Genomic DNA, 14,982 nt, shown 5'->3' with positions numbered 1-14,982 from the left:
TAATGGAAACAAAAAATAACATCAAAACTCATGAAATAGGGCAAAGTCAGTGGGAAGATGGAAATTCACACCTTTAAAAGCTTGTATTAAGCATCGCACATTGGCAGTATCGTAGCCAATCAGATTTATCCAAGGCATGATTATTGCTAATAAAAAGCTTATATTAGAAAGGAAAAAATATCTGTAATCAATCATCTATGCTTCCATCTCAAGAAGCTGCCAGCCCGGGCAAAATGGCAAAACCCTATCTCTACAAAAAATAAAAAAAATTAGCCGGCATGGTGGCACATGCCTGTGGTCCCAGCTACTTGGGAGGCTAAGGTGGAAAAATCGCTTGAACCTAGGATGTGGAGGCTGCAGTCAGCCATGTTCATGCTACTGTACTCCAGCCTGGGTGACAGAGCAAGATCCTGTCTCAAAAAAAAAAAGGAGAAGCTGAAAAAGGAAGAGCAAATCATAGGCAAAGTAGGTACAGGTTGAATATCCCTAATCCAAAAACATGAAATCTGAAATGTCCCAAAATCCAAAACTTTTTGAATGCTGACATTATGCCACAAGTGGAAAATTCCACACTTAACGTCATATGATGGGTCACAGTCAAAATGCAGGCACACAACAAACAAGTTTATTCAGTGTCCCCATGGGAAAAAAAAAAGACGTTCTCCATCCCCATCAGCTGCAATATATCTTTTCTGAGCACACCCATATTCCCAGCACATACCCACATACTCATACCAACATGGTTCATAATTGCCCAAAACTGAAAACAGTCCAAATGTCCATCAAATAGTCAATAGTCAATGTGGAAGGGAAACATTCCATACAACAGAATACTATTCAGCAATAAAAAGGAATGAACTACTTAGATGTGAACAACATGAATGATTCTGAAAAACATTACTCTAAATGAAAAGAAGCCAGAGAAAAAAGACTACATATTATACAACTCTTTAGATGAAATTTCTAGAAAAGGCAAATATAGAGAGACAGAAAATACATTGGTTTCTGGGGACTGGGAGGTAGGCATAGGGACTGACTGCAAATAGGCATCAGGGACTTTTTGGGGTGGTAGAAACATTCTAAATTGGAAAATGATGATGATACGCAATTGTATGAATTTTCTAGAAATCATTTAACTATAGTTACAATGGGTGAATTTTATGATATATAAATTATACCTCACTAAAGCTGTTAAATAAAGTAAGGGAAGGAGGGAATGAAGGATTTGCCCTGCCTTTCCTCTAGGAACTATATTTCAAAGTAACAAAACTGCTGATTAGGAAAATTCCTTTTATAGAAAAATTCTAGCTAATAAATACAAAAGAATGACAATATTAGAAAAATAGTAATGTGCAACCCCTAAGGAAAAAATGGATCTCAAGGGATACTATAGCTATTAGATGAAAAGCTGATGGGCGCCTTATAATGGAGGAATCAGGTTGATTCTGCCTGGAGCCAAATTATCATTCTTAGCATCACTAAACGAAAAACAATCAGATATTTTATGCAACTTGACATAATGCCGTTAAATACACAGTACCAACTATGAAGATTTCTTGCCAAAGTAACAAAATAAGCCAGAATCTAATCAAACCTCTATGTCTAATTATCAGTTTATAAAACAAGTAATAAACAATCTAAACAACATCTTAAGGAAGCAATCAGCCAAACCTAAACTGTATGACATGCTAAATGGGCTAGTTTTTCTAACAAATCCACAGTATTAAAAACAAAAAAGGTAGGACACTATCACAGGAAAAAAGAGAGAAATCGACATATATGGTGTGTGAACCACACCTTGATTGGATCCTGATTTTAAAAAATCAATTGCAAAAAGACACTTCGAGGATAACTAGGGAAATCTGAATTATGACTGTTTGATTTTATTAAGAAATTACTGATTTTGTTAGATGTGATACCAGCATGGTATCACATACCAAAGTATTTGTGGTGAAATGACATAATGCATAGAGGCCATACCAAAGTATCTGTGGTGAAATGACCTAATGCATAGAGGCCATACCAAGGTATTTGTGGTGAAATGACATAATGCATAGAATTTGCTTTTAAATATTCCAGCAATGCTCTTCGGGTGGCAGAGTGAACATGTAATAAGACTGGCAAAATGTCAAAAATTATTGAAGCTGGTGACAGATACACAGGACTTCATCACATTCTATTCTCTCCACTCTTAGTGTTGGTATTATAAACTCGCTCATTTTTTTTTTTAATTAAGGAACCGAAAAAGATTGCAAAACAGTACAGTAAGGGAGAAGTAAAAGACAAAAGAGCCCAAAGCACATTAGAGAGGTCGGGGATAAAGACTAATATGGAAGTAATCAGAGGATAGGTAATACATGAAGCCAAGTCTTTGGAAAGTATTATATAAGGAGAGACTATAAACAAAGTATAAAAAGAGATCAGAGAAGAAAGCCAGTGGAATATTAATATTTGAAGATAGGGCAGAGAAAGATGAATTTAAAAAGGGTACCAAAAAGTGAAATACTAGTGGTTGGGAAGAGAGTCCAAGAAAAAAAAAAAAATCAGGGAAATCAAAGAAAGAAAATTTCCAAAAAATAATAATAAGTACTCTTCTTATACCCTCAAAATTTCAAATCAAATGGGACGAAAAAGGCATTGTTTTTTAACAGAAGAATTTCAAAATGAGAGAAATGTGTATCTTCATTTTTTTCTAAAATACACAATTTCCCAGATACTGAACAAGATGTTCAGTAAATATTAAAATTCATATATCCATTAGCACCACACTGCCACCTAGCTAGTCTGCAACAGTGGAAAACATAACACCAAGGGCTACAGCAGTTATACAAAATAAATAAGATATTGACATTGGCCATAAAGAGTTATTTGGAGAAGAGTCACTAAACTATAAGCTCCATGAGACAGACAATGGGCCAGACTCTTCCTCCCTCTAATACCCAGATTCTTACATGTTCCAGGCTACATGTTTCTACATTGCTGAAGTTGCAATGGGGCCAGCAGGGGAGGCCAAATGGAAAGGAAAGTTAATAATGATTATGCTCAATTTTACTGGCCTTTTGAGCCACAGTTATACATTAGATCAATCTGGTGATCCCAGAGCCCTTTCTAATTTACAAAGATAAATTAACGGAGCTTTTCATTAACACTCAGAGCTTAAAAAGTGTACACTTCTGCATTGCTGCTCTCACAAATAGTTCTATCTTTTTATAGTTATTCTAAGTAGTTTGAAGAATTTACTTGTTATGCAGAGCCTTGAAAAAATGTGTTTTTCAAATAATTTATTAATGTAATGAATGCAATGTAAAGTGCAAAAGCATATATTTTAAGCTACCATTACTTTGATCTGTTATTCACTCTCTTGACTTGAAACACACTGAAGTTGAAGACATATTTCTGTTTGCAGGGGAAAATCTCACCTAACATAAATTTCTGTCACTATATCACAAACACCCCATATCATTTTAATCAATAAAAAGTTTAAATAAGTCTCTGTTTTCCACAGACCAAACACACAAAAAAAGAAATAATTATCAGCCTCTCTGCAGCATACATATCTTTTATTATTTCCAGGAATATTCTGAAATTCTAAAAAGTATTAAAAAGTCTCAGCTCAAGATTTTTAAAGTTCTACTAACCCCTTTTAAACTTTTATTTAACCCAAGATTAAAGATCATAAGGATAATAAATCCTAAAATGTCTTAGAATCAGGAATTAAAAAGTTAAAAAACTTACATTCAAGCTGTGTAACCACATCTCCAGGATCTACTGCTTCCGGGAACACCTATAGTGAGAAGATATAGGGAGAGGCAGGAAGGAAGATACATATGACTATTTTTTTCTCCCCTCATTCTCAAAATATCATTCCTTTCACAATCACAGAAACTTTTGACATTATTGAGAACTGTCAGTTCCTCTCTGCTTCCCATCACTACAAAAGATTCTACAAATAACCTTTATAGCTTGTGCTGCCTCTGTCTCCAACTTTCTCTGCTAGCATTCTTCCTCCTGTTACCATGATCATACCAGGCCTTCTTGGTGTTTCTCCAACCCATCAAGCTTATTTTCAACTACAAGCCTTTATATTTGTTATTCTTCTACTTAGAATGCTCCTCTCCTAGACCTTCAAATAAGAGTAATATAGTCTCATAGTTCAGGCTCAGCTTAAATGTTATTGCCTTCTCTGACCACCTTTTAAAATAGACAATCCCCCAAATCCCCTTACCCGCCCATTATTCTCTTCATGCACTTATCACTATCTAAAATTATTCACATATTTATCTGGTCATTGTCTGTTTCCCCCATTACAATGAAAGCTCCCAGAGGGGAGGATTTTGCCTTGTTTACCATGTGTCCTCAGGGCCTAGAAAAGTCCACAGAATAGAGTAGGTTCTGGAGAAAAAGAAGAAAAGAAAGAAGGAAAAAGGGAAGGAAGGAAGGTGAGAAGAAAGGAAAGAAGGTGAGAAAGAAGGAAATTAAAAAGTAAGAAACATAATTGGTCGCAATTAACCAAAAGCTGCAGTTTTAGTGGGAAAAAAAGACTTATAGAAAGAAGTACCAAGAAACAGTCATAAGTAAAATATCATATACTCTTTCGGGTTTTTTTTGTTTTTTTTTTTTAGATGGAGTCTTGCTCTGTCACCCAGGCTGGAGTGCAATGGCGCTATCTCCTCTCACTGCAACCTCTGCCTCCCAGGTTCAAGCAATTCTCCTGCCTCAGCCTCCCAAGTAAGTGGGATTATAGGCAGGTGCCACCACATCTGGCTATTTTTTGCATTTTTAGTAGAGACAGGGTTTCCCCATGTTGACCAGACTGGTCTCGAACTCCTGACCTCAGGTGATCCACCCGCCTCGGCCTCCCAAAGTGCTGGGATTACAGGCATGAGCCACCGCGCATGGCTGACATATTCTTATCTATTAATGACTTTGCTCTCTTTTTATGAAAATCATTATTTAGAAATCAAGATTCTATGTTACATAAAGTCCACTAAATCAATTTTAGGAATAAGCTAATCAAGGAAAAAAAAAACAACTGATTCAATGCATATTTAATGCAAATTTTCAAGCTTCCAGACTTAAGTTACAAATGTCCTTTTGAATTAAACCAAAGCACACAGTCAGCAGTAATAATTTGTTATAGGCTTTTACTCAAAAATTAGAATGACTTTGATTTTTTTGTTTGTTAATACTTCATCCGATATTTGAACTCACCTTTTCAAACACCATTCTGGCATTGAAGACCAGGGGAAAAGTGGCTGGGACACATTGTGTCTTTTTGTATTGGCCAAACACACAGATGCTAAGATAGATGTCCTCTTTGTCTTTAAGCACGACTCCTGGGCAAGTTACCTGAAAGAAATTAGATAAAATGGATGTAACTGCTTTATAAAGTACCTGAACTATCCTACTAAAATAATTATCAAATATTACATAAAAACATTAGTCTGCTAACTTAATAAAAAATACTCACAAATACAGAGAGAGAGACAGAGACTAGTGTTTACAGAGTTAAATGAAATGCTTTTATAACTTTCATCCCTCTGAGAAAACTACGATTTTCCATTTGGTTACTTGTGCCACATTTGAAGTTCTATGTACTAGCTCTTGGGACAGACACTAATAGTTTTAAACAGTCAGCCTGAGGCTCCCACTTTATGCTGAATGCTGACATAAAGTTATTCAGCATCATTTAATCACAAAGGATTAACACTCAGCAGAAATAAAACATTAGAGAATTTAAAAAAAAAAAAAAGGCCGATAAAAACCACAAATCTGACTTCTACCACCCAAAATCGCAGTCCATAGATATCTTCATCAAAAGCAATATGACAAAGTTTCAAAGCTAATAAATTGAAAGTTTCTAGCCCAATAAAGTACTTTTTACATATTAAATTGCACTTAACTATCCTCATTGTGACTGATAGAACATATAGGCAAAAAATGTGTGGTTATCAAATAACAGATAGCACAGTCTCTCCAGTACCTACCATATTCTACTGCCAGTGATCAACCACACCCTTAGCAGGATATTAAAGGCTCTCTAAGATTTGAGTCCAATATAATATTACCCAACACTCCCAACAACACATTCAAAGTACATTTTTTATTGTTCTCTTTTCTTGACTCATGTTGTTTCATCATCATATAATGCAACATAATATAATACAATGTAAGGAGCAGTAACTCCTTACTACTCCATTCCATCTCCTCCTCATTTATTCCTACCACCTGCCAAGACATACATCAATGAACGTCTCCTACACAAAACTTCTCTTGATTCACCATTATTCAATTCAACCTAACTCAAACATTTATTATGAACTTACTATATGCAAGTAAGTATGTCTTAAATTTCTGTAGCATTTTGTAATTATGGTATAAATTATTGTGTACATGCATTTTAATTAAGTGGGTACATATCACCTCTTGATCATAAATTTCCTGAGGACAGAAATTTTCTTTTCCTCATCATTGTATCCAAAGATAGACCTTCAGTATTAAGAAAAAGCATAGAGATTATCTAGTCTAGCTTTGAGTTTTTTATATGTGAAACGAACAGAGCCCCAGGAAAGTTAAAGTGATCTACTAACTTAAGGTCACAAAGTAAATGAGTCATAAGATTAAATAAGTTAATATATTCAAAGTGCTTACAGCAGTGCTTGACAGAACATTCATTAATACTATCACAATTATTAGATTAAAAACCATATAATCTGCCATCTTACCACACTATTACATTGAATAAATGACAAATACTTCACATCCTTTTGTACATACTAATTATCTTCTCTGCCAGCTATCTGACTCCATATCCCTCTTACTCTATGTTCCACTTTTGCTCTAATATATTCCCAATTGATCATTAAAACCAGGGTCCTCAGCAAATCTCATTCTGTCCATAAGGTTCATTTCTTGCTTTGCCTCATTAAAACTAAAACCGTCTTAGATTCCCTCTAAGTCTGTGCTGTCCAAAATGGTAGGCACTAGCCAATTACGCCCAGAGATATAGCTAGTCTAACTTAAGATGGGCTGTAAGTGTAAAATACACAATGGATTTTTAAGACTCAGTAAAAAAAAATCTGTAAAATATTTCATTAATAACTGTTATATTAATTGCATGTTGAAAGGATATTTTGAATACATTGATTTAAGTAAAACATATTATTACTTTTGACTACCTCTTTAACTTTTTTTGTTTTTTCTTTTTTTTGAGACAGTGTCTCGCTGTGTTGCCCAGGCTGGGGTACAATGGCGTGGTCTAGGCTCACTGCAAGCTCCGCCTCCTGGGTTCACGCCATTCTCCTGCCTCAGCCTCCCGAGCAGCTGGACTACTACAGGCACCCACCACCATGCCTGGCTAATTTTTTGTATTTTTAGTGGAGACGGGATTTCACCGTGTTAGCCAGGACGGTCTCAATCTCCTGACCTTGTGATCTGCCCACCTTGGCCTCCCAAAGTGCTGGGATTACAGACATGAGCCACAGCACCTGGCCTACTACTTTAACTTTTTAAAATGTAGCTATTAGAAAATTTAACATTACATCCTTGCCTCAAATTTGAGGCTCTTATATTTTTTCTGCTCTAATTGTCCTCACTGGAAACTGCTGAGTCTCTATCCAATTTGTAACATATGCAAGAAGGCGTTGTTTTTTTCATCTACAATTCTACAAATTCTGTTATCTCTTAAAAGAACACCCAGGAGCTTTCCAAAAAGAAAGCTAGAAAAGGGAGGCTAAAAGAAATCAGATGGGACAAATAGAAAATACCTAGCAAAGTGGTTGACTTAAATCACCTTGACAAGCTATGACATAGACTTGGCAATTCAGAAGAGCATGCACATGTGCAAAGCTGTTCATGTGCCCAGAAATGACCTGAGAAAGCCATAACCCTTCACCTCTGGCTGACCTTGAGGCTTTGAGAAAGTTGGAAGTGAAGGCTAAGGCAGAGTTGTAAATGGCTGCCAGGGTGCACAAAGCATACCCCAACATATAAACAGAGAACCCTGACAATGACTGAAAGACCTCTTGGTTCAAACATTTAAGGAAATAGAAGGCCAATCTTTAGGAGACTATAAAGCTAATTGAGCAAAGCCATCAGTGGCTACACATGACAAAGATTACAGATTTTACAGAGTTAGTTCAGGAAATTAATTAAACAAACAAAAAACGATGATACCAGACAATAACAAACTCAGGAGAAAGGGAGGAGCTCTGATTTACACAGTCCCACATAATTTAAAAAGTCAAATTTTCAACAAAAATTGCAACATGCAAAGAAATAGGAAGCACAGCCTATACATGGGGAAAAAAAAAAAAAGAGCAGTCAATAAAAACTGTCCCTGAGGAAGCCCAGAAGTTGGGCTTACTAAACAAAGATCTGAAATCTATTGTAAATAATACAAAGAACTAAAGGAAATCTTGTCTAATTATCTAAATGAAAGTATGGCAATGCTGTCTCATCAAATAAGAAATATCAATAAACAGATAAAAATTTTTAACAGAACCAAATAAAAATTCTAGAGTGAAAAAAGTGCCAAAATTAAATTAAAAATTCACTAGAGAAGTTCAAGAGGAGATATGAGCTGTCGGAAGAAAGAATAAGGGAACCTGAAAATATGTCAATTAAGATCATCCAGTCTGATTAACAGAAGGAAAAGTGAACAGAGTTTCAGACCTGTGGGATACCACCAAGCACAGTAAAATAAATAGAATGGGAGCCTCAGAAAGGGTATCACAAGAAATGATGTATGAAATCTTCTGATGTTTAAAGAAAACCAATAAGAGAATCCAACAAAATCAAAGAAATCAAGGGAGGATAACTTGAGGCCAGGAGTTCAAGACCAGCCTGGGCAACATAGTGAGAGCCTCTCTCTACAGAAAAAAAAATTTAAAGCTTTTTAAAAAAATCACAGAACTCCAACCTGTGCACCTAATAAACTTTCAATAGAAGATAATCTATCCGGGCGTGGTGGCTCACGCCTGGAATCCCAGCACTTTGGGAGGCCCACATGGGTGGATCTCCTGAGATCAGGAGTTGGAGACCAGCTTGGCCAACATGGCGAAACCCCATCTCTACTAAAAACACAAAAATTAGCTGGGCATGGTGGCACACGCCTGTAATCCCAGCTACTCAAGAGGCTGAGGCAGGAGAATTGCTTGAACCCGGGAGGCAGAGGTTGCAGTGAAACAAGATCACACCACTGCACTCCAGCCTGGGCAACACAGCAAGACTCCATCTCAAAAAAGAAAAAAAGAAGAGAATCCAATGAACTCTCAAGAAGAGAGAATCTTGAAAACAACAAGATAGAAGTGATTCAGCAGGCATCAATAATCTTCAATAAGATTAACGGCTGATTTCTCATCAGAAACATGAAGCCAGTAGGCAGAGTGATAACTGACTCAAAGTGCTGACAGAAGAAAACTTTCAAATAATTCAATACCCACAAAAATTTTCTTTCAAAAAGGAAGTAAAACTAAGCGATTCCCAAATAAACAACTGAGATAGCTCATCACTAGCAGAACTTCCCTATCAAAAATACTTAAAGAGAATCTTTCAGGTTGAACTGAAAGGATACTAGACATAGGCTCATATCCACATTAAGAAAAAAAAAGAGTACCAGTAAATGAAACTATATAAATATAAAAACAGTGTAAATGCATTTTTCTCTTATTTCTCCTATTTTATTTCAAAAACAATTACAGAAAGCAAAAATTATAAAACTGTGCTGGTGTACTTATATTTATAAAAATGTAATTTGTATGAGAATAATATAAAGGAAGGGAGGGAGAATAGAACAAAATAGAAGCGAAGGTTTTATGTAATAGTGAAAATAAGTTAGTATTAATCCATACCAGATTATAAATTAAGATGCTAATTGTAAACCCCAGACAAGCACTAAGAAAGTAACTTTAAAAATACAGCTTTAAAAAAATGTAAGTGGCACACTAAAAAATAATTAACACAAAAAAAGCAATAATGGAGGAACAGACAAAATAGTCACAGAAAACAAATGACAGAATGACACAAATAAATCTTATCTGTGGTTACATTAAAGATAAATTGACTAAACACTCCAACCAAAAGGTATAGATTGGCAGAATGGATTCAAAACTATGATCCAACTATTTTTTTGGCCATAAAAAGAAATAAACTACTATTACATGCTACAACATGGATGAACCTTAAAAGCATTATGTTAAGTGAAAAAAGTTTTAAAAAGCACAAGGCCAGGTGTAGCCAATCTTTTTTGCTGTCTTTTTTGCTGTCTGTCAGTGGGCAGAGTATCCAGGACTTCTTTTCCCAGGGGCAACCCTGCCTGCTCATTTTTGGCTGTCTACTCTAACAAACTGATTAATGGATAGGCAAAATATGTTATGTCCATACAATGAAATATTATTCACCATAAAAAGAAATAAAGTACTGATACATGCTACAACAGGGATGAACCTTAAAAGCATTATGCTAAGTAAAAAAAAGTAAGATACAAAAGGCCACATATTGTTTGATTCCATTTATAGAAATGTCCAGTATAGGCAAATCTACAGATACGGGAATTAGATCCAGGGGCTGGTGGGAGAGGGAGAATAGGGAATGACTACTAACAGATACAGGATTTTTTTATATGGTGACGAAAATGTTTTGAAATTAGTAGTGATTTTTGCACAACTTTGTGAATATACTAAAATTTACTAAATTGTACACTTTAAAAGGTAACATTTCAGTCAGGCCTGGTGGCTCACACCTGTAATCCCAGCACTTTGGGAAGATGAGGCAGGTGGATCATGAGGTCCGGAGTTTGAGACCAGCCTGGCCAACATAGTGAAAACCCATCTCTACTAAAAATACAAAAAATTAACTGGGCGTGGTGGTGGGCACCTGTAATCCTAGCTACTCGGGAGGCTGAGGCAGGAGAACTGCTTGAACCCAGGAGGCGGTGGTCACAGTGAGCCAAGATCGCATCACTGCACACTAGCCTAGGCAACAGTGTGAGACTCCATATCAAAAAAAAAAAAAAAAAAAAAAAAAAATTCATGGGATGTGAATAATACTGCAACTTCAAAAAGATAAAGACTAAGGATAAGAGTGAAATGAGGGAAAAGATCTATCATCCAATTACTAATCATAAAAGCTGGGGTAGTTAATATGACATAAAGTAGACTTCAGAAAGAGAAAAATCACCAAGGATAAAGGGGAACATTTCATATTGATTAAAAGTTTGATTTACTAACACAATCAAATTAAATTAAATATAATAGCATCTAATTATACAGTGTCAAAGTAAATAAAGCAAAAAATTACACATTTGAATTTCAGTACTTCCCTTTCAATAACTAACAAAAATAAGCAGTCAAGTAATCATTAAAGATATAGAAGATATAAGCAATATTTACTAATTTGACCTAAATGACATTTACAGAGTACTTCATCTAACAACAGAAGGATACACATATTTTTTTCCAAGGGCACATAAAAACATTCCCCATGACAGATGATACTGTGAGTCATAAAACAAGTCTCAATCAACATAAAAGGACATAAATATTTTTTTAAAATCATGCAGAGTATATTCTCTAACCAGAATGAAATTAAACTAGAAATCAATCATGGGAAAATATCTGAAAAAAATACCTAAATATTTGGAAATTAAATAATAGGGTCCTAAATCACTCATAGGTCAAAGAAGAAATTATAAGACAAATTAGAAAAAAACTTCCAACTGAATAAAAATGAAAACACAACATATCAAAATTTGTGGGATGTAATTAAGTCATTTTTTTTTTAAGATATGAGGCCTTGCTCTGTTGTCCAGGCTAGAATGCAGTAGCGTGATCATAGCTCACTGCAGCCTCAAACTCCTGGGCTCCAGGAATCCTCTCACCTCAACCTCCCAAGTGGCTAAGACTACAAGCAGGTGCCACCATGCCTGCCTAATTTTTTTTTTCAGATATGGGGTCTCACTATGTTGCCCAGACTGATCTCAAACTCCTAGGCTCAAGTGATCCTCCCACCTCAGCCTCACAAAGCACTGGGATTACAAGCATGTGCCACTGCACCAGGCTTATTAAATCACTTCTAAAAGGTATATTACAGCATTAAATCTTCGAAATTCTTTTAATTCATTTTCTGTTTGGAAAAAAAGCATTTGACAAAATTTAAGCCTCATTCATAATAAATGTTCTCAGCAAACTCAGAAGGAAATTTCCTCAACTGAAAAAGAATATCTGTGCAAAAGCCTAAATCTGATATCAAACATACTTGACACTGAAAGACTGAATAATTGCCCCTAATATCAGCAAAAAGTTAAGAATGTCCACTCCACTCTCAACACCTCTATACCACAATGCACCACAGGTTCCAGCCAGTGCAGAAGGACAAGAAAAAGATATTTGGAAATGAAAGAAATAAAAGGCACACAGGTTGAAAAGGAAGAAGTAAACAATGTATTTTCAAACATCTTAGTTGTGACCTATTGCAAAATGTGCTACTAGAAATAATAGGGAAATTTTGCAAAGTCACAAAATACAAAGTCAATATATACCGGTAAGAATGAAAATTGGCAGATATTTAAAAAGAAAGACTAAATGAGAATTTTGGAAAATTTAGTCAATTAAGTTAAAAATCCCAGTAGAAGAGATAAATTTTAAATTATTAAGTACAAATTTAATATTGAAGAATTCTCTAAAAACAAGAAGTTTTTTTTAATGTTAAAAAAGAAAAGCATTTAGGAGCCTCTCTGAACCTGTTCTGGTTCAAGGGCTGCCTGATAAATTTAAAGAATAACAAATAAAGCTCTTAAGAAACATTGAGAATAGATAAAAGTTCTAATACATATCTAATAGTACTGCCAGAAGGTAAGACAGGAGAGAACAGCAGAAAAACAATACTCAAAAATATGATAGCTAAGAATTTTCAAGAACTACAGAAAACCTTAAATTCTCAAGTGGAAAGCATACACCCAGTGCAAAACAGAATAAACAAATAAATCCACAGCTCTATACATCACAGTGTACTGAAATACATCAAAGATAAAGTGAAAATACATAATCATAGTGAAGATTTTAATACCTCTCCATTACAAACGGGTAGATCATGCAGACAAAAAATTTAATATGGAATTGAATTTCAGAATAAGTAAGACTGATGTGATAATGACAGATAGAGCCGTACATCCAACAAATAAGATTATATATTATTTTAAGCAAGTAGAGAGCATTCACAACAATTGGATAAGTATCAGGACACAAAGGAAATAACAAACATAATATCAGAGACCTTGTTCACTAGCTATGATGGTTAATTTTATGTATCTACTTCACTGGGTTAAGGGATACACAAGTAGCTGGTAAACATTATTTCTTGGTGTGTCTGTGAGGATGTTTCCATAAGAGATTAATATTTGAATCAGCAGATTGAGTAACAAAGACCACCCTCACCAATGTGGGCAGGAATTATACCATCTGTTGAGGGCAAAGATAGAACAAAAGGTCAGATTAAGGGCAAATGTGCTCTCCCTCCTTGAGCTCGGACATCCATCTTTTCCTGCCTTTGGATAACAGAACTGCAGGTTCTCAACCCTTCAGGCTCCAAGACTTACACCTGGTTCTCAGGCCTTTGTACTCAGATTGAATTACGTCACCAAGCTTCCCTGGTTCTGCAGCTTGCAGACAGCTTACAGGCAGCATATCATGGGATTGCAAAGCCGTCATAATCAAGTGAGCCAATCCCCATAATAAATTCCCTATTAAATAACTATATAGTATATCCTATTGGTTCTGTTTTTCTGGAGAACCCTAATACATGACCCCAATGCAATTCATTAAAATATCACAATAAAAGATAATATATATGTATATGTGTGAGTATGTATGTGTATAGGTAGGGGGGAGAGTATGAGTATGGGAGAGTGTTACACGTAAATCTTATGCATCTTGGAATTAAAACAAATCCTAGATAGATCATAAGCTAAAGTAGAAATCATAATAAGAATTATAAAATATTTACAGCCAAATGATTTTAAAACATTATCAATACCTTTGAGATGCCAGTTAAACAGCAACTGGAAGCAAATCAAGTGCCTTAAAGGCAGATATTACAATGAGAAAAAATACTGCAAATTGCAGAGGAGTGGTAAATACAAAATTCAGGATACCGATTAGCCAAAAAGAAGAAGCAAAAAGGGATTTTATTAGGCAGAGATTTACAGGACGCTTCACTTGGATGGGTACACAGGTGTTCATTAAATGTTACTCTATAACTTCCTATATTTCTGAAATATTTCAAAATAAATGTTTTAAAAATAAGTGAAAAAAAGTATTTGACTCATAAAGCTAAAATCTCTCTACAAATACAAATAAAAGATCCTAAATAAAAAATTAGCCAATCAAATCCAGCAAAACAGAGTAAAAACTGTACATCCTGACTTAAAAGAACTTATCACAGGAATAGGAATAGTTCAACATCAAAAAGTGTCATTTTTTTTTACAGACTATGAAAGCAATATTATATAATAATTTCACTGGATTAAAAAAAAAACACCCCAAATAACTCAACATTCAGGATTTTTTAAAATTAGAAAAGAAGGGAACTGCATTAACTCAATAAATGAAAACCCTACAGCCAATATTCTATTAGGTTGAACTACATTTGAAATGGCTGAGGTTTTTTTAAGCCAAAAAAATGGCCCATTATCAGCAATTTCATAGGATTTGATCTAATACTGGTGAAACTTCAGAAGCATAATTTAAAATCAGAAAAAAAGACAAAGAAACCTACTCTGTTACCCCTAACATTAAACACTATACTAGGAATTCTAGCCATCAAAATAAAGACAAGACAAAAAAATAAATAAATAAATAAATAAACAGACAGACAAAGGATTGTACTGCAAAAGTCAAAACTGTCTATTTTCAAACAATGTCATTTTCCATATACAAAATACAAGTAACTATTGAAATAATGTTATTTCATGTTATTTAATGTTGC

At 34.9% G+C, this 14,982-nt stretch overlaps 1 protein-coding gene across 13 annotated transcripts in view; it reads right to left on the bottom strand.

The window, feature by feature from the left end:
• SPATA6 (spermatogenesis associated 6) overlaps nucleotides 1-14,982 on the bottom strand; it is a 172,660-nt gene that overhangs the window by 149,839 nt on the left and 7,839 nt on the right. For all 13 annotated transcript variants that reach the window (XM_063712537.1, XM_063712515.1, XM_063712516.1 and 10 more), the window contains exons 2-3: nucleotides 5,212-5,349; nucleotides 3,736-3,784 (exon numbers count right to left, since the gene is read on the bottom strand). In XM_063712537.1, the coding sequence (XP_063568607.1) occupies nucleotides 3,736-3,784; nucleotides 5,212-5,349 (187 nt within the window). The remainder of the gene's footprint in view (nucleotides 1-3,735; nucleotides 3,785-5,211; nucleotides 5,350-14,982) is intronic.

Source organism: Pongo abelii, chromosome 1 (assembly GCF_028885655.2).
Source record: "Pongo abelii isolate AG06213 chromosome 1, NHGRI_mPonAbe1-v2.0_pri, whole genome shotgun sequence".
In the NCBI taxonomy this organism is placed as follows: Eukaryota; Metazoa; Chordata; class Mammalia; order Primates; family Hominidae; genus Pongo; species Pongo abelii.
Note: the sequence above shows the minus strand (reverse complement) of the source record. Positions and strands in the feature narration are given on the sequence as shown.